At 41.2% G+C, this 24,310-nt stretch overlaps 1 protein-coding gene across 1 annotated transcript; it reads left to right on the forward strand.

Annotated features, from left to right (window-relative positions):
- Positions 1-5,900: 5,900 nt before the first annotated feature.
- pdia6 (protein disulfide isomerase family A, member 6) lies at positions 5,901-24,057 on the forward strand. Its single transcript, XM_078423100.1, has 13 exons — positions 5,901-6,094; positions 7,750-7,888; positions 10,653-10,710; positions 11,008-11,134; positions 13,794-13,897; positions 15,552-15,682; positions 16,661-16,775; positions 17,186-17,329; positions 18,385-18,469; positions 18,937-19,009; positions 20,552-20,710; positions 21,279-21,375; positions 21,905-24,057. The coding sequence occupies exons 1-13, from the start codon at positions 6,061-6,063 to the stop codon at positions 21,971-21,973; spliced, it is 1,335 nt and encodes a 444-aa protein (XP_078279226.1). The 5' UTR covers positions 5,901-6,060; the 3' UTR covers positions 21,974-24,057.
- Positions 24,058-24,310: the final 253 nt, after the last annotated feature.

Genomic DNA, 24,310 nt, shown 5'->3' on the forward strand with positions numbered 1-24,310 from the left:
GAGTAGGTCCTTCTGCAGTTGTACAGGGCCCGAGTGAGACCACACCTGGAGTACTGTGTGTAGTTTTAGTCTCCAATCTTGAGGAAGGACATTCTTGCTATTGAGGGAGTGCAGCGTAGGTTCACGAGGTTAATTCCTGGAATGGCGGGACTGTCGTACATTGAAAGACTGGAGCGACTGGGCTTGTATACACTGGAATTTAGAAGGATGAGAGAGAATCTTATCGAAACGTATAAGATTATTAAGGGATTGGACACGCTAGAGGCAGGAAACATGTTCCCAATGTTGGGGGAGTCTTGAACCAGGGGCCACAGTTTAAGAATAAGCGGTAGGTCGTTTAGAACGGAGATGAGGAAAAACTTTTTCATTCAGAGAGTTATGAAGCTGTGGAATTCTCTGCCCCAGAAGGCAGTGAAGGCCAATTCTCTGGATGTTTTCAAGAGAGAGTTAGATAGAGCTCTTAATGATAGCGGAGTCAAGAGATATGGGGAGAAGGCAGGAACGGGGAACTGATTGTGCATGATCAGCCATTATAACAGTGAATGGCGGTGCTGGCTCGAATGGCCTACTCCTGCACCTATTGTCTATTGTATAGATGCAAAGTACTGGAGTAACTGAGCAGGTCGGGCAGCATTTGGAGAGAAGGAATGGGTGACATTCGGGTAGAGACCCGTCTTCAAATCAGTCAGGAGAGAGGGAGACAGAGATAATGAAGTGTAAGGTATGAAAACGAGACATCAAAGGGGATGCGGGTCAAGGAAAATGTACAATAGATCATTGTTAGGAGAAGGTGACAACAAACATATAGAGATAAAATGTAATCAGGGGACTGACTAAATCTCTAAAAAGGGAGAAGTTTTCAGGGCTCACTGAGGTATGGGGAAAATAGAGTTTCAAAAGAATTTTAACGTTGAGGTGAAGAGATAAGTGGGGACAAGAACTCAAACAATTCAAGACTGAGCACTGGAAGGAGATAGCGTTTAATAGTATTATATCATAATGTGAACTTAACCAATAACATTTGCTCCCAGTATATCCTACCGAGCTCCCGCCTAATTACATTGTAGTTTGTCTTACTCCAACTTAGCACCTTCCCCCAAGGTCCAGCTTTCTCCCTCTTCAAAACAATCTTAAAAATTGTGATCACTGTAAAGGGAAGGGAACGCATCTATGAAGGAAATAGCTTTTGGACAGAAAGGTAGGAATGTTATGGGTATATATGACAGCTTTTATAGATGTGGTGTTGGTGAATATCACCATTTTTGATGAGAAGCCGTCAGTTTTTATTTTCTCTACAGATGCTGCCTGAATTGTTGAACATTTGTATAATTTTCCGTTTCCACTTCAGGTCTCCAGCATCTGTAATAATTTGTCCTTGACTGAAATGCTTTTGGGTTCCACAAATAATGTCTTCACAAAGTTGCAAGGAGATTTGCTCGAAGCATTCAAAGGTAAATACAGAGGCACTGTTCCCAACGGTAGGAAAAGTAGAGTTCAGCGAGTTAGCAAAATTGACAAAAAAGAAACTTGAAGGAGAGAAACCTTTTCTCACAGTAATGTGTATTCATGTTAAAGTCATAGAATGATACTGTGTGGAAACAGGCTCTTTGGCCCAACTTGCCCACACCGGCCAACATGTCCCAGCTACATTTGTCCCACCTGCCTGCACTTGGTTCATATCCCTCCAAACCTGTCCTATCCATGTACCAGTCTGTTTCTTAAACGTTGGGATAATATCTGCTTCAACTACCTTTCCCGGCAGCTCATTCCATACACCCACTATCCTTTGTGTGAAAACGTTACCTCTCAGATTCGTATTAAATCTTTTCTCCTTCACCTTGAAGCTATGTCCTCTGGTGCTCGATTCCCCTACTCTGAGCAAGAGATCGCATCTACCCGATCTATTCCTCTCATGATTTTATATACCTCTCTAAGATTACCCCCTCATCCTCCTGCGCTCCCAGGAATAGAGACCCAGCCTTTTCAACCTCTCCCTGTAGCTCACACCCTCTGGTCCTGGCAATATCCTCGTAAATCTCTGAACCCTTTCAAGCTTGACAATATCTTTCCAAAAACATGGTGCCCAGAACTGAACACAATATTCTAAATGCGGTCTCACCAACGTCTTATAACTGCAACATGACCTCCCAACTTCAATGCTCAGTACTCTGACTTATGAAGGCCAATGTGCCAAAAGCTTTTTTGACCACCTTTCAATGCGACTTGACTTTCAAGGAACCATGCTGCTGCACTCCTAGGACCATCTGCTCTACAACACTCCCCAGAGGCCTACCATTCACTGTGTAGGTCCTACCCTTGTTAGACGTCCCAAAATGCAACACCTCACTTTTCTCTGTATTAAATTCCATTAACCATTCCTCTGCCAATCGATCAAGATCCTGCTGCAATCTTTCAAAACCATCTTCACTATCTGCCAAACCACCCACTTTTGTATCATCAGCAAAGTGGTGAAAGCAAATTCAACTATAGCTTTCAAAAGGAAATACAATACGTTGTTGGATGGAAATAAATGTTACATGAAAAGAACCAATAAAATCTCCTCTTGTAAGTTTTGTATGGGCAGACATTGGCACAGCTGCTGCCTCTAAGCACCAAAGATGCAGGTCCGATCCTGACCTCAGGTGCTGTCTGTCTGGAGTTTTCACGTTCTCCCGGTGACCGCACGGGTTTCCTCTGGGTACTCTGGTTTCCACCTCACATCTCAAACGTGCAGGTTTGTAGGTTAATTGGCCGTTGAAAATTTGCCCAAAGTGTGTAGGGAGTGGATGAGAAAGTGGGATAACATAGAATTAGACACAAAGTGCTGGAGTAATTCAGCAGCAGGTAGCATCCCTGGAGAACATGGATAGGTAACATTTTGGGTTGGGACTCTTCTTCAGACTGATTGACAGAAAGTGCTGGAATGCCTCTGGGTCAGGCAGCATTGACACAAAGTGCTGGAGTCACCTATTCATGTTTTCCACCTGCTAAGTTACTCTAGCAATTTGCATCTTTTTTTATAAACCAGCGTCTGCAGTTGTTTGTTTCTCACATATAATTCTGTGCAGATGCAAGAAATTGCAGGTGTTGAAAAGGCACAAAGTGCTGGATTAACTCAGCAGGTCAAACAGCATCTCTGAAGTACATTGATAGGTGACCATTCACCCTTCTTCAGACTGATTTTAGTTGGGGGAAGAAAACTGGAAGAGGAACAAGTGTGAACAGGTGATTAATGGTCAGAGTGGAGTCAGTGGGCCGAATGGCCTGCATCCATGTAAAAACAAGGAACTGCAGATGCTGGTTTACAATAAAGAACAGAGTGCTGTAGTAACTCAGCGGGTTGGGCAGCATCTGTGGAGAACATAAATTGGTGACATTCTGGGTCGGGAACCTTTTTATCCAAAAATAAACTTTATTCAGCGTAATAAATATATACAAAACAAAAACAGTGCAAAAACTCTTCCCATATTCTCAGTGGCTATACATATTCATTAGCGTTACATTTGGTAGTGTTACCTAAACTATCCTTATACCAGGCACCCTTGCCACTTATGTGGCCCGCTGGGTTAGGGTTAGGGTTAGGGTTAGGGTTAGGGTTAGGGTTGTTTGAGGGGCATCTCCACCAGACTCTGTCCCCCAATGTCCTGCAGTGGAAGTTACCTTCAACTATGGTCTTCCCCCACCGAACCTTGGTGTTGGCTGCACCAAGCTTCAGTGCATCCATTTTGGGTCGGGATCCTTCTTCAGACTGATTGTAGTTTGTGGAGTGGAGAAAGCTGGAAGAGGAACTAGTGTGTATAGATGTGTAGGAAGGAACTGGATGCTGGTTTGAATCAAAGATATTCACAGAAAGCTGTAGTAGCTCAGCAATTCAGGCAGCATCTCTGGAGAAAAAATAGGTGACGTTTCCTATTCCTTTTCTCCAGATATGCTGCCTGACCTGCTGAATTACTCCAGTTTTTTGTGTCTATATTTAGTTCGTACGGATGGATGTTTGGTGTGAATTCAGTGGGCCAAGCGGCCTGTTTCCATGCTGAACATTGATTCATACGTCTGTCAGGGGTTATGGAGCGAAGGCAGAATAGGGTTGAGAGGGATAGTTCTGCCATGATTGAATGGCGGGAGTAGACTTGATGGGTCGAATAGCCTAATTCTGCTCCAAGGCCACCAACATAATCAAGGACGAGTCGCACCCTGGCCACTCCCTCTTCTCCCCTTTCTCATCAGGCAAAAGGTATAGAAGTGTGAAAACACATACATCCAGATTCGGGGACAGTTTCTTCCCAGCTGTTATCAGGCAAGTGAATCTCCTACTGCAACTAGGGAGCAGTCTTGAGCTAGCATCTACCTCATTGGAGACCCAGGGACTATCTTTAATTGGACTTCACTGGCATTATCTTGCACTACACGTTATTTGTGTTATTCCCTTTATCATGTGTCTACACTGTGAATGGATCAATTGTAATCATGTATCGTCTTTCCACTGACTGGTTAGCACACAACAAAAGCTTTTCACTGTACTTTGGTACACTTGACAATAAACTAATCATCTTTATGATAGATGCAAAATGTTGGAGTAACAGGGGAGATCCTTCTTCAGACTCATAGTCTGAAGGAGGGGCTTGACCCAAAACGTCACCCATTCCTTCTCTCCAGAGAAGCTGCTTGTCCCGCTGAGTTACGTCAGCATTTTGTGTTTATATTTGGTGTAAACCAGCATCTGCAATTACTTCCTACACACGATCATCTTTATGAAATTGGAATTGTCAGAATAAGCCACCAAAACTCTTGTGTAATCATAACCGTGGTTTATTTACCAAACCTTTTCAGTGACTAAAGCAGATTTTTGTGACAAGGCTATGATAAGGTCCTGACACTGATTGTCATGTTATGTAAATTGAAGTGAAACATACGAGTTCAAGCACCGCTTTCTCATGATGAACCCATTTCTGAATATGGGCCTAGGATACGACCTGAATTACCAAATTTTTGAAATGGAACACAATCAAACTAGTCAGCCAAAGGCAACAAGCTGCAGTAATTGGCCGCACTAATCGCCCGCCTCCTGCATGGCAACGACGAGCATGCACTCCCACCCACCCCCCTCGACCTGCCCCCCCCAAAGCTCCAACCCCCCACTCAGCGCCCCAACCCCCCTCCCCCAGCGCCCCACCCCCCCCTCCCCCAGCGCCCCACCCCCCCTCCCCCAGCGCCCCACCCCCTCCCCCAGCGCCCCAACCCCCCCTCCCCAGCGCCCCACCCCCCCTCCCCCAGCGCCCCACCCCCCCTCCCCCAGCGCCCCAACCCCCCCTCCCCAGCGCCCCAACCCCCCCTCCCCAGCGCCCCAACCCCCTCCCCAGCGCCCCAACCCCCCCCCCCCCAGCGCCCCAACCCCCCCCCCCCCCCCAGCGCCCCAACCCCCCCTCCCCCAGCGCCCCAACCCCCCCTCCCCCAGCGGCCCAACCCCCCCTCCCCCAGCGCCCCAACCCTCTCCCCAGCGCCCCAACCCCCTCCCCCAGCGCCCCAACCCCCTCCCCCAGCTCCCCAACCCCCTCCCCCAGCGCCCCAACCCACACCACGAGCCCTCTCCGACGCCCCTCCCCTCTCTCCTCCCCCTCTTGAGCCCCTCCCCCTGCGCGCCCCTCCCCCTGCCCGCGCGCCCCTACCCGCGCGCCCCACCCCCTCCCACTGCGCGCTCGCGGCGCCCCTCCCTCTGCCCGCGCGCCCCTCCCCCTCCTTCTGCCCGCGCGCTCCTCCCCTTCCCCCTGCGCGCTCGCGGCGCCCGCTGCTGCCGACACGTGTCCGTCCCCTGGTTGGCTGCCTTGCTTTGACCCCGGGCCGGCGTCAGGGGGAGCAGCCAATGGGCGGCGGCCACGGTAGGTGTGGGCGTGGCGCTGGAGCGGCGAGGCGGCACTGGGCGCTCAGTGCAGGAGTCGCCAGCACGGCTCCGGACACGCGGCTCCCACTCACACCGCCACCGTTACGGTTAACGCGGCTCCCACTCACACCGCCACCGTTACGGTTAACGCGGCTCCCACTCAACACTCGCCCACTGTTAACATGAGAGGGCAGAAGGAAGCGCTCCGTGTGCTCGGTGAGTGTCCGTCACTGTGCGTGTGTCTACGCGACCGACGGTTTTATTTACTCTCGGATCCTCCAGGCCTTTAAACGACGGAGAACAGACTCGTCTCCCTGCTCGAATTTGGTACTCTTGCCCCGATAAATATTTAATGATAGGCATGGCGTCCTTACCACGGCATCTGGGCTTGCCAGGGTGTTACCAGCACAGGGGGGGCTGTAAGGGACTACAGATACTAATCTAAATGTTGAAACTAATGTATGTTTTGTTCCCCAACATTAGTTTTCTTTGTGCCTTTTCTGAAGTAAAACACGAAGTGCTGGTGCAGCTCAGTGCGTCAGGCAGTATCTCTGGAGGATAATGGTTAGGCGACGTTTCAGGTCGGGACCCTTCTTAAGACTTGAGGTCTGAGGAAGTGTCCCGATCCGAAATGTCGTCAATCCGTATCCTCCAGAGATGCTGAGTTACTCCAACACTTTACAATGAGCACAGGGAAGAGAGTTATTTAGTATATTCGAGTGAAACATCTCCTTTTAGTTAATGTGTGCAGACCATTTTAAACATTAAGTTATAATGAATGTATTGTAACTCTATGTTGAAACTAATGTATTTTTTGTTCCCCAACATTAGTTTTCTTTGTGCCTTTAGTTGTATGCCATAGTTATAGGATATATTGATATCCATTACTGATCTTTGTGGGCACTGTTTTGCGCCCTACCTGAAATACAAACCATGTAGATGGACTCAAAATGTTGGAGTAACTCAACATCTCTGAAGAAAAGGAGTAGGTGATGTTTCGGTCGAGACCCTTCTTCAGACGGGGTCAAGGGAGAGGAAAACTAGAAATATGAAAAAATTCAAAACAAATCAGATCCTGCACTGATGATCAAGGAAAGGTAGAGCCCACAATGGTCAATTGAAACCAAGCAGTACTATCAATACAATATTGTGTGACTTTCAAACCAGCTTATAATAAAAGGAGGCCTGATTTTAATTGGTGGTATTTTTTGGGTGTTTTTTATACTTGGAACTGGCCAGTTAAAGATATTTATAATCTGTTTTGAATGCAGCTGTTACAAGGTGCCTACCCTGATGTTTGCTTTCTTTTGTACCTTAGAATCTATTCTGTAGTTGTGCCATTCGTTTAGTAACTGCAAAACATCAGTGGCTCTCTAGCAATATCAATAATCCAACAACAAAGTGTTACAGATAGATCAATCTGAATTAAGATTCCTAGTAACACAGTGCAGAAACAGACACGTTTGCCAACTATGTCCATTCTGACAGTTCCACTCATTTAATCCCAATTTGCTGCATTCGGGTATTTGTCTAGTTGCTGCTTAATATTTTGAGAGCACTTGGAACAGTGCATTCCAAATTTCACTCATACTTTGTGTGGATTGGGTGGTGGGGTCCCCTCAGATCCCTTCTAAATCTTTTATGGCTGGATTCTATGGGTTCCGGGGGAAACAAATTTTGAGGTTTCAGATCAGTGAAAAATATTAACTATCTCCATAAGCATTGCCTGACTGGAGTATTCCAGGTATTTGAATTTTATTGCAAATGTTTATTTTACTGAGTATACATGTAAATTAAAATTATGTTTGTCCACTCTGGTCTGAAATTAAGTGTAAAGGTTTGAGTTACACAAGTTCTGTTTTGCCTTGCAGGTATCTTTGGCACATTGCTTGTCACTGCCAATGCTCTTTACTCAGCAAGTGATGATGTTGTGGAATTATCCCAAAGTGACTTCAACAAGGAAGTTATTCAAAGTGATGAACTATGGTTGGTGGAGTTTTATGCACCATGGTGAGTTCCAAAGACACCAACTTAACAAATGGATTTGCTGTAACTGCATTGACCAGGTCACGGTGAAATACATGTAATATACAAAACCCATCACCTTACAGTTCAGTTATGTACTTCTATGGTTACTCCACTTGTATTTTTAGATTTTTGTTTATGGCCTCTAACAGAGAAACTTACAAGGAACAAGTTTTATATAGAAAAACCTAGCAATTTTATCCAAGTTGTGAATATAGACACTTATTTTAAAATGGCAATTGTAAAAGTGTTGTTTTCCAAATTACTTTCTGCGTGATCATCAATTAAACATGATTAGCAGTGATTAACATAAACCTAGAAATGCTGCATTACTGGATTCGGAAGTGTAATTATGTAAATAAATGCCATTAATCCTTGCAGTAACATCTAATCCTCGGAATCATGTTCATTTTATTGGAAATGAAACTTGATGAACAGATCTTATCTGTTTAAACCTGATGGTGCACAATATTTTAACTGTATTTGAAAGACAAATGGTGTTTCACCTGGTTCTGTCTGGAGAAGGGTCGTCAAGAGTGAATTTAGAATGACAGATACATTAATTTGCTAGCTCCCTTCTCCCCCCCCCCATATTTACTTAATGTAAAGATCACGTCTAAATGGCAGGTATGATGGAGATTGAAGCTGTGATGAATGCTGACAGTGAAGCATGAAAATGTTTGTCACATCTGTCACGTAGTAGAGGGTAGAAGATAGATTCAGCCTCCAAGGATCTGTGGTATTAAAATTTATGCACTAATTTTGTTCATCAGCACTTTGAGGAAGTGCTAGTACATTCTGCAGATAGATGCCAGATTGTTTTAATTGTTGCCACTTTACAATTTTACCGAGCCAGTTAACCACAAACCTGTACGTCTTTGGTGTGTTGGAGGAAATCCGAGATCCCGGAGGGAACCCACGCAGGTCATGCCGAGAACATACAAACTCCATACGAATAAGCACCGGTAGTCTGGATCGAACGTGGGTCTCTGGCGCTGTAAGGCAGCAACTCTACTGCTGCACTACCGTGATTCTGCTCTTTTTCATGATTTTGCTATAGTCTTCTATTTTGACTAGAGCACCATACTCTCATGTCACAGACTTGTTATCCTTTCAGTCAACTTTATTTCATTGGTCACTGGCTTGAACTGAAGCAATCTCAGCATTCTTTTCATTTTAAAACGGAGGTTACTTGCTTCCATCATAGCAACATATTCTTCATCGCTGCTCCAATTTCACTGTCACTGTAATTGTAGATGTAAGGAAATGCAGATGCTGATTTATTTTAAAAAAGACACATGTGCTGGAGTAACTGAGTAACGGGTCAGGCAGCAACTCTGGAGAACATGAATAGGTGGCGTTTTGGGTTGGGACCCTTCTTCACCTACCAAAGTTATTCAGAGATGCTGCCAGACCTGCTGAGTTACTCTGGCACTTTGTGTCTTTACTGTAACTCTTGTGTTTGCTTAAATCACCTTCAGATGCAGCTCATTAAGATCCTTGTTGCCCTGCTTAGCTTTCTGTAATCACCGTGTTCACAACTGTTTATTAGCTCAGTTATCCTTCCTGTTCTGTATGGAATTTAAAATTAAATTACACTAATACATTTTAAAACTTCCGCAAGATGTTACACTTGTTAAATATTTAGACCCTAATTAAAGGGGGAAAGGTTATTCATGCAAATTCCAGATGCAGCAACTATATGCTGGTATGCAAATTTGTAGTTCCTTGAAACTGTTTTCTCTTTAATTACTTGGCTGTTGTGCTCTTTATCTACAATGTTTATGGTTCATATATCCTGCCATGTCACTAATGCTCACGATTAATTAACGACTTTGCAATAACACGAAAAATATGTATTTAATATACTGAACATTGCTTTGTTGGCTTTCATGGGAATTTTGATGACTTTGCTGTGTAATTTTACTTTGGGGTGAAAATCTCCAGATCTTATATTTCCAAATTTGAATGATCTAGAATGAGTAGTATATGCGATGTTAATGTTTTTGAGCCTTTGGTCTTATGGGGAAAACTGAAATGACAGATCGAGAGCAATGCACAAGTTTCCCTGAGCCTGTGATCATTTTAAAGAAACATAAGAAACGGGAGCAGTAGTGAATCCAGTTCTGTCATTCAATAAGATGGCTAATTCAGTCTCCACTACCTTCCAATTCCCTCCCCATGACGCTTATAACTCTCAAGTTTAAATCTCTTAACTTCTGCCTTGAATTTGTTCAATGATTCTGCCTCCATGACCACTGTGGCGAAGAGTTCAAAAGATTCATGACCCTCAAGAAATTCCTGCACCTCCTTTCTGTCCCAAATCTGTGAAATCTATTCTAAAACTATGATCCCGAATCCTAGATAACACCATTAGGGGAATCATCCACCCCATCAATTTACCTGTAGAATCTTAATCTTTCAATAAGATTGCCTCTCATTATTGTAAACTCCAGTAATTGTAAGATCAAACTGTTCAACGTTTTTTCATTCCTCAATCCCTTCTTCCCAGGAATGAACTAAGTGAATCTTCCCTACACTATCTCCAATACTAGTATATTGTTCCTATGGACACGATAAGGATGTAATCTTCTAATTATGGTCTTGCCAATACTGTCGGTTCAAAAACATTGAAATTGGTGGGCTTGGAACACTAGATCTTCTGATGGCTTATTACTTGAGGGTTTGTATATTTTTAACTTTTAATATTTTAAAGTCTTAATTTCCTAAAGAATACTTTCTCCTTCAGGTGTGGACATTGTCAGAGTTTGGCCCCAGAGTGGAAGAAAGCTGCATCAGCCTTGAAGGTTGTATTTTAATGCAGTTGAACTAAATTGGTTTGTAATTGAAAATTATTCAAATGAGTTTTCTTAATTAAAGATGAGTGTAACTTAATTTTTTTTTAAACTTTACGTTTGGTTTTCCTTGAGTACTTGTTGGTATATAATTCCACATGAGAACTTAATGGCTTTGATTATTTGTATAGTTTTAGTCTAACTTTGCTAAAATGCATCAGTTTTAGGAATCAGTTTTTTGCACGGCAATTTTGGTTTTTCATTTAAATGGGGAATGGATAAAATTGTAACTTTGCTTTAATGTTGCAGGGAATAGTAAAATTTGGAGCAGTGGATGCTGACAAACATCAATCTCTTGGTGGGCAGTATGGTGTTCAGGGATTTCCAACTATAAAGATCTTTGGATCAAACAAGAATAAACCCAATGATTATAATGGTAAGTTATGGGGAACTGAGTATGGAAACTATCGTCGTTGTCATACAATATGGTAACAAGCACTTAAATCCGAATTGCCTGTGTTGACCACATTGTCTATTTGAACGTTTGGCCCATATCCCTCCCAAACGTTTTCTAAATGACAATTAACAATTGGTGCAGGAGTAGGCCATTCGGCCCATCGAGCCAGCACCACCATTCAATGTGATCATGGATGATCATTCCCAATCAGTACCCCGTTCCTGCCTTCTCCCCATACCCCCTGACTCCGCTACCCATAAGAGCTCTATCTAGCTCTCTCTTGAAAGCACTCAGAGAATTGGCCTCCACTGCCTTCTGAGGCAGAGAATTCCACAGATTTACAACTCTCTGACTGAAAAGGTTTTTCCTCATCTCCGTTCTAAATGGCCTACCCCTTATTCTTAAACTGTGGCCCCTGGTTCTGGCTCAACCAACATTGGGAACATGTTTCCTGCCTCTAACGTGTCCAACCCTATAATAATCTTATGTTTCAATAAGATCCCCTCTCATCCTTCTAAATTCATGTATACAAGCCTAGTTGTTCCAGTCTTTCAACATACGACAGTCCCGTCATTCTGGGAATTAACCTAGTAAACCTACGCTGCACGCCCTCAATAGCAAGAATATCCTTCCTCAAAGTTGGAGACCAAAACCGCACACAGTACTCCAGGTGCGGTCTCACCAGGGCCCTGTACAACTGCAGAAGGACCTCTTTGCTCCGATACTCAACTCCTCTTGTTATGAAGACCAACATTCCATTGGCTTTCTTCACTGCCTGCTGTACCTGCATGCTTCCTTTCAGTGACTGATGCACTAGGACACCCAGATCTCGTTGTACGTCCCCTTTTTCTAACTTGACACAATTTAGATAATAATCTGCCTTCCTATTCTTGCCACCAAAGTGGATAACCTCACACTTATCCACATGGTATGTAGGTTAATTGGCTGGGTAAATGTAAAAATTGTCCCTAGTGGGTGTAGGATAGTGTTAATGTACGGGGATCGCTGGGCGGTACGGACTTGGAGGGCCGAAAAGGCCTGTTTCCGGCTGTATATATATATGATGATGATGATTAAACTGCATCTGCCATGCGTCTGCCCACTCACACAGCCTGTCCAAGTCATCCTGCAACCTCATAGCATCTTCCTCACAGTTCACACTACCACCCAGCTTTGTGTCATCTGAAAATTTGCTAATGTTACTTTTAATCCCTTCATCCAAGTCATTAATGTATATTGTAAATAGCTGCGGTCCCAGCACCGAGCCCTGCGGAACCCCACTAGTCACTGCCTGCCATTCTGAAAGGGGCCCATTTATCCCCACTCTTTGCTATAATTGTAAGCATTCCTAGAGCTACCATATACTCACCCACCCCACGTAAAGTGCCTCTTGGGTCCCTTTGAAATCTTTCTCCTCTCACTTAAAACTGCCCTCTAGTTTTAGACTCCTCTTCCCTGGGGGAAAAACTGTAACATCAACTTTATCAATGCCCCTTGTCACCTCTAAGGTCACCCTTCAGCCTCTAATGCACTCCAATCACTTTTCTACTATTGATGTTTGGCTCATCGGCTTGCAGTTCCCTAGCTTGCCCTTGCAGCCTTTCTGAAATACAGACAAGAAATTAGCCAACCTACAGTTCTGGAACCTTGACCTTGCATTACGATGATGCACATATCTCTACCAGATCCCAAGTAATTTCTTTCTTGGCTTTCTGCAAAGTCCGAGGATGCACTTGATCAGGCCCTGGGAGTTTATCCACCGTGACAATCTTCAAGACACCAACTGTAATTCTGTAATGTGGATATGTTCTAATACGTCACTCTTAATTTTGCTTAGTTCCTTAGTCTCCTTGGTAAACGGAGAAGATAAGTAATACCTCGCCCATCTCCTGCAACTCCACATATTTCGACAACCACAATCAACCTTTCATTTCCTAGTTACCCCATTGGTCTGAATATACTTGTTGGATCTCTTAAGATTCTCCTTTAACTTATTTGCCAAAGCTCTATTGTCTATTTTTGGCCTCCTAATTTCCCTCTTTAACTAATATATATATATATATATATTTATTTAACCATCTCTTGTTCTCAATAGATTTGCTTGTCACCAGCTGTCAATACCTGACATAAACCTTTTTCCTGACTAGTTTCAGTATCCTGCATCAACCTGTCTTTCTTAATCACATCAGCCTTTCCACTTCACTCCACCAGGAACATGCTGTCCTATCTCACTTTTAAAAGCCTCCTACTTGCCATACGTTACTTTACGTGCCAATAGCCACAACCAGCAATCTTTAAGTCTGTCTAATGCATTCAAAATTTCTCATGTCAATTTTAGAATTTTAATTTGTGAGCCTACTTTCTATTACTAGTTTTATTCCTCCTGTTCTATTAAATGGCCAATCACTACTGTAACAATTATAGTTGTAACCACTAAACCACATTTCAAAAATAATATATGAAATAATTGTTTGTTTTAATAGTAATTTGGTGACTATAACTGACATTTGATATTTTCTGTGATGATTTGGGTTGTGGGAAATTGGCAATAATTTTTTTTTATAAAGCCTGTGGTGAACTAGAATTTCATATCTAAAAACATTATCTTGATATTAATGTTGATTGTAATTACGTACAGGTGCAAGATCTGCTCAAGGAATCACTGACGCGGCTCTTGACTTTTTGCGGTCAATTGTCCGGGATAGACTTGGAGGCAAGAGCAGCTCAAGTTCTGGCAAAAAGGTAAAATCTTTAACTCTTAGAAATGGGCATTGGAGATGGAGATGTAACTGATATTTCTGTACATCTACTAACACAAATTTAGCATTATCTATGAACTCATCATCATATTCAGTGGATCCTGCAGATGAGCATTTTGTGTATGCTCAGCAGTGGAGGAGCTAATGTATTTTGAAAGGCAGGATATCTGTCGTTCTGTGATGACAAGATGCAGAAGAATGAGCATCAATCAATACACATACAAGTAGCATTAGTAAAGGTGCTAGAAACACTCAACAGATCAAGTAGCTTCCGTTGGAAAGAAAATTATTGTTTTCAATGATTTTTTGGCAAAACTGGTTCAGAGAGATTTCTAAGTTGTGCAGAGGGTAAGGAGAGAGATTTTTTTTGGGGGGTGGGGGGAACAGGGGGCATATCTAATGGGTTGGGGCCAAAGGGCTATAGGATTGGGATGTTAATCAGAAATTTACAGTGACAATATCTAAGCCTTCTGATGTTTATGCAAGCAAGCTCAGTCTGCAGGTAGGAAGAAAGAACAAATCTTTTATGCCTGGTTTGCTCTCCAGGACTTTCCAGAATAATTATTGTGGCATAAGGGGGAGAGAAGAGATCTTTTCCAACTGAATGTAAATTCTTTTCGGTGAGAACCTTGACCATAGGCATTAATCATTTGAGTTTTGGTATTAATTCCACAGAGAAATGGAGGATTTGGTTGAGACCAATAAAAATAGTTTCAATAATTACAGTTTGCTGAAAATGTTGTGTCTAATATGAATGTTTATTTTGTATTAAGATGTACAATGTGTAGGAAGGAACTGCAGATGCTGGTTTAAACCGAAGATAGACACAAAAAGCTGGAGTAACTCAGCGGGTCAGGCAGCATCTCTGGAGAGAAAGAATGGGTGACGTTTCGGGTCGAGACTTCAGACTGGTTAGGGATAAGAGAAAGGAGAGATATAGATGATGTGGAGAGATAAAGAGCAATGAATAAAAGATATGCAAAGAAATAACCATGATAAAGGGAACAGGACATTGTTAGCTGTTAATAGGGTGAAAACTAGAGCTAGTGCAACTTGGGTGGGGGAGGGATAGAGAGAGAGGGAATGCAGGGCTGTCTGAAGTGAGAGAAATCAAAATTCATACCACTGGGTTGTAAGCTGCCCAAGCGAAATAGATGCTATTCCTCCAATTTGTGTTTAGCCTCACTCTGACAATGGAGGAGACCAAGGACGAAAAGGTCTGTAGAAATGGGAAGGAGAATTAGTGTTCGGTAACCGGGAGATCAGGTAGGTTCAGGCGGGCTGAGCGAAGGTGTTCTGCAAAACAAACGTCCAGTCTACGTTTGATCTCGCCGATGAATAAGAGTCTATATCTTGAACAGCGGATACAGTAGATTAGGCTGGAGGAGGTGCAAATGAACCTCTGCCAAACCTGAAAGGACTTGCGTGGTCTGTGGACAGAGTCAAGGGAGGAGGTATAGGGACATGTAAAATGTAATTGAAAATGAGACTGGGAAAATGAACTAGTAATCATCTGTCGTTGAGACAGAGCTTGAACATTCTTTTAATTAGAATTTACATTTGGCTTGCTGGATGAAGTGAGAGGAGCGCCTGTGTGCTAATTTTTGCATGCTTAAGTTTTAATTGTCTGATTACAGAGCAGTGATAGTAATTCTGGTAAAAAGGCTATGATTGAGCTGACGGATGATACCTTTGACGCAAATGTTATCGGGAGCAGTGACATTTGGATGGTGGAGTTCTATGCACCCTGGTGCGGACACTGTAAGAGGTAAATTTCTCAGGTCATGATATACTTGGGAGAAATGTGCTGGATGTATTGTGGATGTGAAAACTGAAACAGTGAGATCTAATGGAATCTCTACGAGTAGAATATTTCTATTCAATTAGGGATGTTTTGTGTTGAAGGTGTCAAGCATTTGGATACTAAAGAAACATCAGTAAATTATTCAGGCTTGATCATGTGCCATGAAATGCTTTTCCCAGAAATTTGAGCATCAGTTCAGTGGAATGTATTTCACGTAAGAGTGTTCCATGTACAATATCACATTATTTGATTTTATTTTCAAAATCTCTTTGTTTTTTTTTGTATTTCTCAGTTAAAATTGCTAATCTAATTTTCTGTCTAAATTGGTGGAGATCTACAGATATTGTAATCTGCTGAGGGAAACATTGTATTTAATTCTTCCTGCATTGAAGGGCCTCCCAATACTTGATTCTCATCACAAGAATGTCCACAGGTTAATTTCAATAAAGCAGTTTCCACCCATGAGACTGCATTTCAACAAGGAACCATTGTGCCAAAAGGATGGGTAAAACATGGAGAAGATTGCAGGAGAAACCCTTCATAAAACAAAATAAATTATGGCACCTGGTAAAGTTAGGCCAGGATAATTCAAAAGAATAGTTAATTGTTGAAAATGCAGAATGAAGGAGTGCCAAAGTAAAACACTTCTCCGAGTGTGAGAACAAATTGAGAAACTCCCATAATTTCATTCTGAGGTGTACAATTAATGCTTGTGTAGTTGTATGTGCTTTCCTTTGTAATTTAAACTTGAACCGAAACAAAACAGCTGCATACCCTCTCCACATGCTATCTTCTGTCATTGTGATGGTTTGTTGTATTCCTTGCTTTGATAGCACTTCATGATTTGGTTAGCAAATGCAGTGAATAATTACATACAAAATACAATGAAGTAATCAATGCTTTTATATTAACTTCAATAAATGTGTACTTGGTTTTCTGAAGGTTAGAACCAGAGTGGGCAGAGGCAGCCATTGAGATCAATGACCAAACAGGTGGGAAGGTGAAATTGGGTGCAGTGGATGCCACAGCTAATCAGATGTTGGCCAGTCGGTATGGGGTAAGTGATTAGAAGCTCTGGGGTCACAGTACACTAATGTTTTTACAATTTGAAATTCTGACCGAAACAAGTTTTAATGTTTAGAACTTTTTAAAAACCAAAGCAATGCATATTTTGATACCAGTAAACTGGTTTACTTTATAATTGAACTTATTAACAGATGCACTGTAAGTATTCGCCTGTTAGATTTTAACATTGGAATTTACTGTTTGCATAGAATGTATGATTTTTACTAATGCTCAGGAAAATGTCTGTTAAAATGCATGACATACCAAAAAATTGCTTTTGTATTTGTTTTCCATTGTTTCATTTTAAGAAAAGTGTGGCTATCTGATTCGTGTCCCCACCTTTTGACTTTTTAATCTAAAGTAATGTTTAACATTAAAGGTTATTTTGATTTCTGCCTGCAGGTTCGTGGCTATCCCTCCATTAAGATATTTCGCAAAGATGAAGATGCCCCTGTTGATTATGAAGGTGGAAGATCAAAAAGTGATTTTGTTGCTCGCGCTCTTGAGATGTTTGCTGAAAATGCCCCAGCTCCAGAACTGCAAGAGGTAAGGAGTGGATGGGAAAATGACTACAACTGTTTTCTTTTATATAGAAACAAAGAACAGGAGATGCTGGTTTATACCAAAGAAAGACCAAATGCTGGAGTAGCTTAGTGGGTCAGGCAGCATTTAGAGAAAAAGAACGGGTGACATTTTGGGTTGACCCGAAACATCACCCATCTGTTTTCTTTCATACCTTTTCACAGTTCCACTATTAGTAAGAAAATAACTGCAGATGCTGGTACAAATCGAAGGTATTTATTTCACAAAATGCTGGAGTAACTCAGCAGGACAGGCAGCAACTCAGGAGAGAAGGAATGGGTGACGTTTCGGGTCTATTAGTAAGATGCGATCCTTAATATGAAAGCACAATAGATATTTTTCTAATACAAACATAAATGTTAAGTGGTTAGAACAAAGTAGCAATTGTTCACTCATGCCTACTGAGTAGAAATGAATAAAAATACCAAAATAATTTTGCAGGTGGGGGAAAGAGAGAACAAATGAGGAACTGGAGTGAGAGTAGGGTGAGAACAAGGGAGGAACTGGAGTAAGGGTAGGGGTGAGAAAAAAGGAGGACCTGGTATGGGATACTTTGTAACTTTGGTGCCCATTATGTGGCGATTCTTTGCATACCTTGCAAAACCAAGATTATGACTGACTTGTCACATGTGACAAAGTTTGTTTCATTCATCCATCCATTCATAGAGCATGGGTACAAAATTAAATAACGTGCCCTTAAAGAGTGCAATTTTCCTTTGTTTTCAGTTGCCTTTCTTGTATCACCTTGCATATTGAATACATTGCATACATTTTATTTTCAGAATGACTGCGAGCCACCAGCCTCCAGTTTAATCAGTACATAAAACAAACCTCAAGTTCTGTATATGGTACATTTTGTATTCACCATTAAGAAAAAGTGGAACACTTAAGATATTACTGAAATACAAGCCATTCAAAAGTGTTATCCATCTTTGAATTCCTAGTCATTTGTAAAAATGGGAAGTCGTGTTGAAATATATTCATGCACAACAACAAATTATCTTATTGTTTCAAAATAGATTACTGATGAGGATGTACTAAAGAAGACATGTGATGATCATCAACTATGCGTTGTTGCTGTATTACCACATATCTTGGATACTGGTGAGCATCAGCTGTTCGTACTATTTTATGTTGATGGAGTATACAACAAATAGTTGAACTACTCTGTCACTGCCTGCCATGTTGTGATTTAGACACTTAAGTGTCAGCTCTAGCTCCTAAGAAGCATCCCATTTTCTGAAAAGGAAAATATAATTGTGGATTCAAGTATAAGTCTCAAAATCTGGTCTGATGCTTAATACTGAGGGGTTGCTGAGGTTCAGTCAGAGGAAAAGTTTAAAGATCCCATTACACTTTCAAGAGTGAGGGAATTATTCTGTACATGGGGCATTGTTTATCCTTCAATATCTCCATAATCAACTCATTTGGCTTAGACCATTTCTTTCCGCATTGCTTGATTTATTGGCTCACTTACAAAAACCCTTTCATCTTTTTCAAAAAAATACTTGCAACATTGAATCCAATAATTGTTTTGTATTTGACCAATTGTTTGCTTCATCTTTTCACAGGGGCTTCTGGGAGAAATGATTATTTGAACATTATGACGGCTATGGGCAACAAATATAAAAAGAAGTTCTGGGGGTAAATAACTTTGTTCAGAAATATTTGAATAATGCAGCAAATATCGAGATAGCAAATTAATTCATGGATAATGTGTTAAATGTTAATTTTTTGTAAAAATCAGGTTGAACACGTGGTAAGCTATGGTCATGTAATCATACAACATGGAAACAGGTCCTTCAACCAACTTGTCCCTGCAGACCAAGATGCCATATAAGCTAGGCGCACTTGCTTGTTTGATCTATATCCCTTTAGAATCTTTTCCTATCCATGTACCTGTCCAAATGTCTTTTTAAATGTTATTATACCTGCCTCAACTACATCCTCTGTCTCCTCATTCCAAATATGTACCATCCTCTGAATAGAAAAATAAGCCTCTCAGATTCCTTCGTGATCTTCCCCTCTCATCTTAAACCGATGCCTTCTAGTTCTTAATTTACTGGGGGGGAGGGGGGGTGTAAAGATGTGTATGCATTCATCTATCCCCTCGAGATTTTATACACCTCTGTAAGACCATCTCTCAATTTCCTGTGCTCTAAGGAATAAAGTCGGAGCCTGCCTAACATCTCCCTATATCGCAGTCACTTGAGTCCCAGCAACATTCTCACATATTTTTCCTGCACTCTTTCCAGCTTAATGGCATCGTTCAAATAGCAAGGTGATCAAAACTGAGCACAGTACTCCAGATGTGGCCAATGTGTACAAGAGCAACATCCAAACTTCTGTACTTGGTGTCGTGACTGATGAAGCGTAGCATGCTAAAAGCCATCTTTACCACCCTTTCTATTTGTGACATCACTTTTAGAGAACTATGTAGTAAAACTCCTAGGTCCCTCTGTTCTACAACACTCCCTTGGTACCTGCCATTCACTGAAGGTCCAATCCTGGTTTGAGTTCCCAAAATGCAACATCTCGCACTTATCTGAAACTCAATTTTTCATTTCTTAACCAACTTACCCGGTTGATCATGATCCTGCTGTAATTCCTGATAGCCTTCATTACCTACAATACCACTTATTTTAGTGGTATGGGGGGGGGGGGGGGGGGGGGCGGAGGCGGCAGGATAGCCACCGGGGGCGGGACCCGCCAGAGTGCCGGCCAAGACTGCACAAAGACTAAAGAGGAGTGTTCAAAAACAAAATCATACTTTCTTTCTCCTTGACCTCCTCATCAAGGCACCTGGAGCCCAACCCTCAACACTTGCCCTCAATAACAGGCAGTGTCAAAAACAGCTACTCTAAATTGGCTGTGTAGGAAAATAACTGTAGATGCTGGTACAAATCAAAGGTATTAATTCACAAAATGCTGGAGTAACTCAGCAGGTCAGGCAGCATCTCATGAGAGAAGGAATGGGTGACGTTTCGGGTCGAGACCCTTCTTCAGACTGAAATTGGCTGCTCTGCCAGTGTCTGCCTGCCTTTTATACACCACCAGGGGCTTCCAGTGCTGCAAACTAATGGCTGCTTTTCAAATCTCCTGTGCTGTTCTGCAATCTGTTGGATAAAAATGCTTGACATTTTCATTTGCTATTGTTTTTCATAATTTATTTTTTCTTTTATTTAGTTGGCTGTGGACTGAGGGAGGTGCGCAGACAGAACTTGAAGATTCTTTGGGTATTGGTGGATTTGGTTACCCAGCTATGGCTGCAATTAATGCCAGGAAAATGAAGTACGCTCTGCTGAAGGGCTCCTTTAGTGAACAGGGCATCAACGAGTTTCTTAGGTAAATCAGTATCATAACTTAATGTTGAACTTTGAGTAATTTCTGTTTGCTTGCTGAGCTGAACCAAGTCTTGTTGAATGTTTTGGCTATTGAATTGTCAATTCCAGCAAGGAGGTTTTGATAATGGGTGAGGAATTGCCGCTCATGCAAAGCTTTTGTCATGTTTTGTATTAAATTAATGCTGCTGCAAAAACTCCTTTTCAGGGCTCTCAAAAATAACAAAGTTTGTATATCTAATAAATTTTCGATCAGAATTTCTGTGGACCAACCTGTATTGAGCTTGCTTTTGATGTTTAAAATTCCGTTATTTATTTCTTGCACTTTATTTAGCTATTAGAGATGTTTTGTGTTTTCTGAAATGGAATCCATTTTGTCTATATCAACAATCATTTCAGTTACTTTTATTCGGATTTGGCTCCTTGATAATGTTGTTTGTACAGATGTGTATTTAATGTTCTAGTTCTTAGATGATCCTCAAAAGTTCTAAATATGTTTGTTTTTTAATCTACTTGTTTTATTTTTAATTTCAATTAAATGACTGAATACCTAAACTTTCACTTTTCCACAGGGAGCTATCATTTGGGAGAGGTTCGACTTCTCCTGTCAAAGGAGCTGCATTCCCCAATATTAACATGGTAGATCCATGGGATGGTAAAGATGGTCAGGTACGTTAATAACTGGCAAACCAGCCCCTGTGTGAGCTCTTTATACTGTTAAAACTAAAATTACCTGGCTGCACAGCAATAGCCAGGGGCTTTGAATGCTTTACGAGCAAATCCCACAAAATGATGTAACTTGAGGCTGAAACTAAGTGCGCTATTGTAAAAATCTATATTCACAAAACCATATTGAAATGGAATTGCATGAAGACTCCATCCAGTCCACGGGTTATTTAAAATTGAGTTCCTATTACAAATTGGCTATTGTAGGAAACGGGCTCGACGTTTTTCATATTTTATGTATAGAAATTAAGTGACATTCTTCACTGCTGCAAAATTCACAAAAGATGCAATTGGTCTTTTCAGCAATTTGGTGCAGCACTGAATGACTTATTCTGTAGCTAAACAAGAATGATTTGCCTAGCCTTAGTATGAGAGGGTCACGTGGGACTGTGGAGAAGAGTCACAATTTGAGAAAATAGAAATAAAAGCTGAAATAATCACAAACTCTAATAATGCATTTCATCTTCCACAGTTGCCAATAGAAGAAGACATTGATTTAAGTGATGTGAATCTTGACGATTATGACAAAGTTGAGCTGTAAATTAATGGCATTCCCATTCATTGGCAGACAGCATCCTTTATCTGAAGTATTGGACTGATCATCTGTCTGCACCAAAGCCTTATTTGATCTATCTGGCTTGCTGTATTTCTACTGTATCATGTAAATATGTTTCACTGGGATTTTTCTATTAAAAAGAGAAAATTGAATGTTATGTTTCAAAATTTTTACATAAACTCATTTAATAGACCAGACAAGTTGCCATTTATTGTACATTGTTGCACTTCACTGACTATTTAAATGGATTATTTGGTCTCTTTTGAGGGGTGGGATGGGGTGTAAACCTGCAAATGTATTTTTGACATTCTTGCATGTATTTGAACAATTATTATTCCAAAGAATGTGATCTGTTCTACATAGGACAAGTAAAATCATGGTGATTTAGCCATTAATTGGGATTGAGCATTTGGAACTTGGATAGTTATTAAATTTTGTTGAAGGTGGTGTGTATGAAATAAATGGATGCTTCCAAGAGCTGAAGCAAGTTTGATAGTAATGAAAGTATGGTTATTTATTTTTTACTAAAGCTATATTCCAGAGACTCGTCTCTCCTTTGGAGTACAAAAACATGTCCACTGATTTGCATTGTCCCCAGTGTGTTGAGTCCTCTCTTGCTGAACTCCCAAGTAATTATATTTCATGTACAGATCAATTATTATGGGGGCATGCTTCAGAATTTGCTTTGTGGTGATCAATCATTAATTTGCATGAGTTTTGGATCACTATTTTCTGTTTTGATTTTAAGAACTAAGACTTCATAGTATTAGGTGGCATGTATATGTCATGTGGAAAAGGTTTGGCCTGGGTTCAGCTTAATGATTGAAACTTTTATAATGGTCTGCATCAAAGATAAAGGTTAATAGATTTTGTAGGAAGCATTTTAAACACAACTTAATTAATAACTGACTTTATACCGAAGGCCATGCAGGATACCATAGTACTTGATACTTGCCTTATGGCACGAGGCTAACATTGGGTTTCTTTCCCTGTAACCTGTTTTCTCTCTCAACACCCTTTGCATTCTTTGTCCCTTGCTCATACTAGGAGCAATTTACAAAAACCCTTTTAACTAACCACGCAAAATGCTGGGGTAACTCAGCAGGACAGGCAGCGTCTCTGGAGAGAAGGAATGGGTGACGATTTGGGTCGAGACCCTTCTTTAGACTAGAAGGGTTTTGACCTGAAACATCATCCATTCCTTCTCTCCAAAAATGCTGCTGGTCCCACTGAGTTAATCCAGTATTTTGTGTCTATCTTCAGTGTAAACCAGCATCTGCAGTTCCTACACAACTCACCACACATCTTTATGATAAAATTGCAGCACCTGGGGCGGACCAACACCGTCGGGGGGAGACTATGCACGTTTATAGCATTCAAGATCTCAATTGAACTTGAGTCTTTGGATTTAAAGCCTGTCTCACCCCATCAGTGATTACTGTTCTCTGCAGCGTTTGTGAAATGCAGAGACAGCATTTTTATCCTTTTATTCAATGCTATTGTTCAAGTGCGAATGACATTACAGATTACGTTCTATCCAATTTAAATGCTAAGATTTCTAATTTTAAGGATAATCTTGGGAGATTTCAACATTTAATTCAGCATTCAACAAGATCGAGTGAATATGACCCACGTATGGCTTAGTCATATTTTAAAACCAGGGTCTTATTCCACAGATATGGAGCAGAAGCCCCATTTCTAACTTTAATTTGTTCAATAATTGTAATGACAGCAGCATGCAACTAAATTAGTGGCATATTGCAATATAGAGATATGCAGGTCTTTACATAGACTTTTAATGGGGTGCAAATTGGTGTTGGTGCTAATAATGAAGGATTCTACGGCTTCCAACAATTTAACGGAATGCAGATATCCCTTAAATAATCCTGGTATTTTCATAAACGTGTTTTCTAAAGAAAAATTTAATGGATTGAAATTTTCCATTTAAGTGCACAAACTATCACCAATGTATTAATAACATCACTGCCTCCTAGTGGGGAAGAAAATTGTATGCTTCAACTGCTCCCCTTAATAAAATTATTTTTTGAGCCGGACTACTTTGTTCTGTTTTTATTTTAGAAAACTGAATTGGCTTCATTATTTTTCACACCAAGTTGCCTCCATACTGGGTAAGTCGTACGAAATATAAAATGCTGCTGAATAGGCAAGTTCCTTCAGTCAAAACCGCCATGTTAATCAGTCAGCATTGAGGAAACATTGCAGCCCTTGCTCTTTTGCAAGATCATGAAATCTGTTTTGATATTTATAAGAGTGTCAGAGAATTTATCCTTAACATTAGAGTTAACAATAAAACTGGTTGAA

Source organism: Rhinoraja longicauda, chromosome 27 (assembly GCF_053455715.1).
Source record: "Rhinoraja longicauda isolate Sanriku21f chromosome 27, sRhiLon1.1, whole genome shotgun sequence".
In the NCBI taxonomy this organism is placed as follows: Eukaryota; Metazoa; Chordata; class Chondrichthyes; order Rajiformes; family Arhynchobatidae; genus Rhinoraja; species Rhinoraja longicauda.

What these genes read in the sequence shown, in the direction of transcription:
- pdia6 (XM_078423100.1), top strand. Translation starts at nt 6,061, where the DNA reads ATGAGAGGGCAGAAGGAAGCGCTCCGTGTGCTCG. An exon ending in TGTTGGCCAGTCGGTATGGG is followed by an intron (nt 16,776 to 17,185) that starts GTAAGTGATTAG and finishes TTCTGCCTGCAG; the next exon opens with GTTCGTGGCTATCCCTCCAT. An exon ending in ACCACATATCTTGGATACTG is followed by an intron (nt 18,470 to 18,936) that starts GTGAGCATCAGC and finishes ATCTTTTCACAG; the next exon opens with GGGCTTCTGGGAGAAATGAT.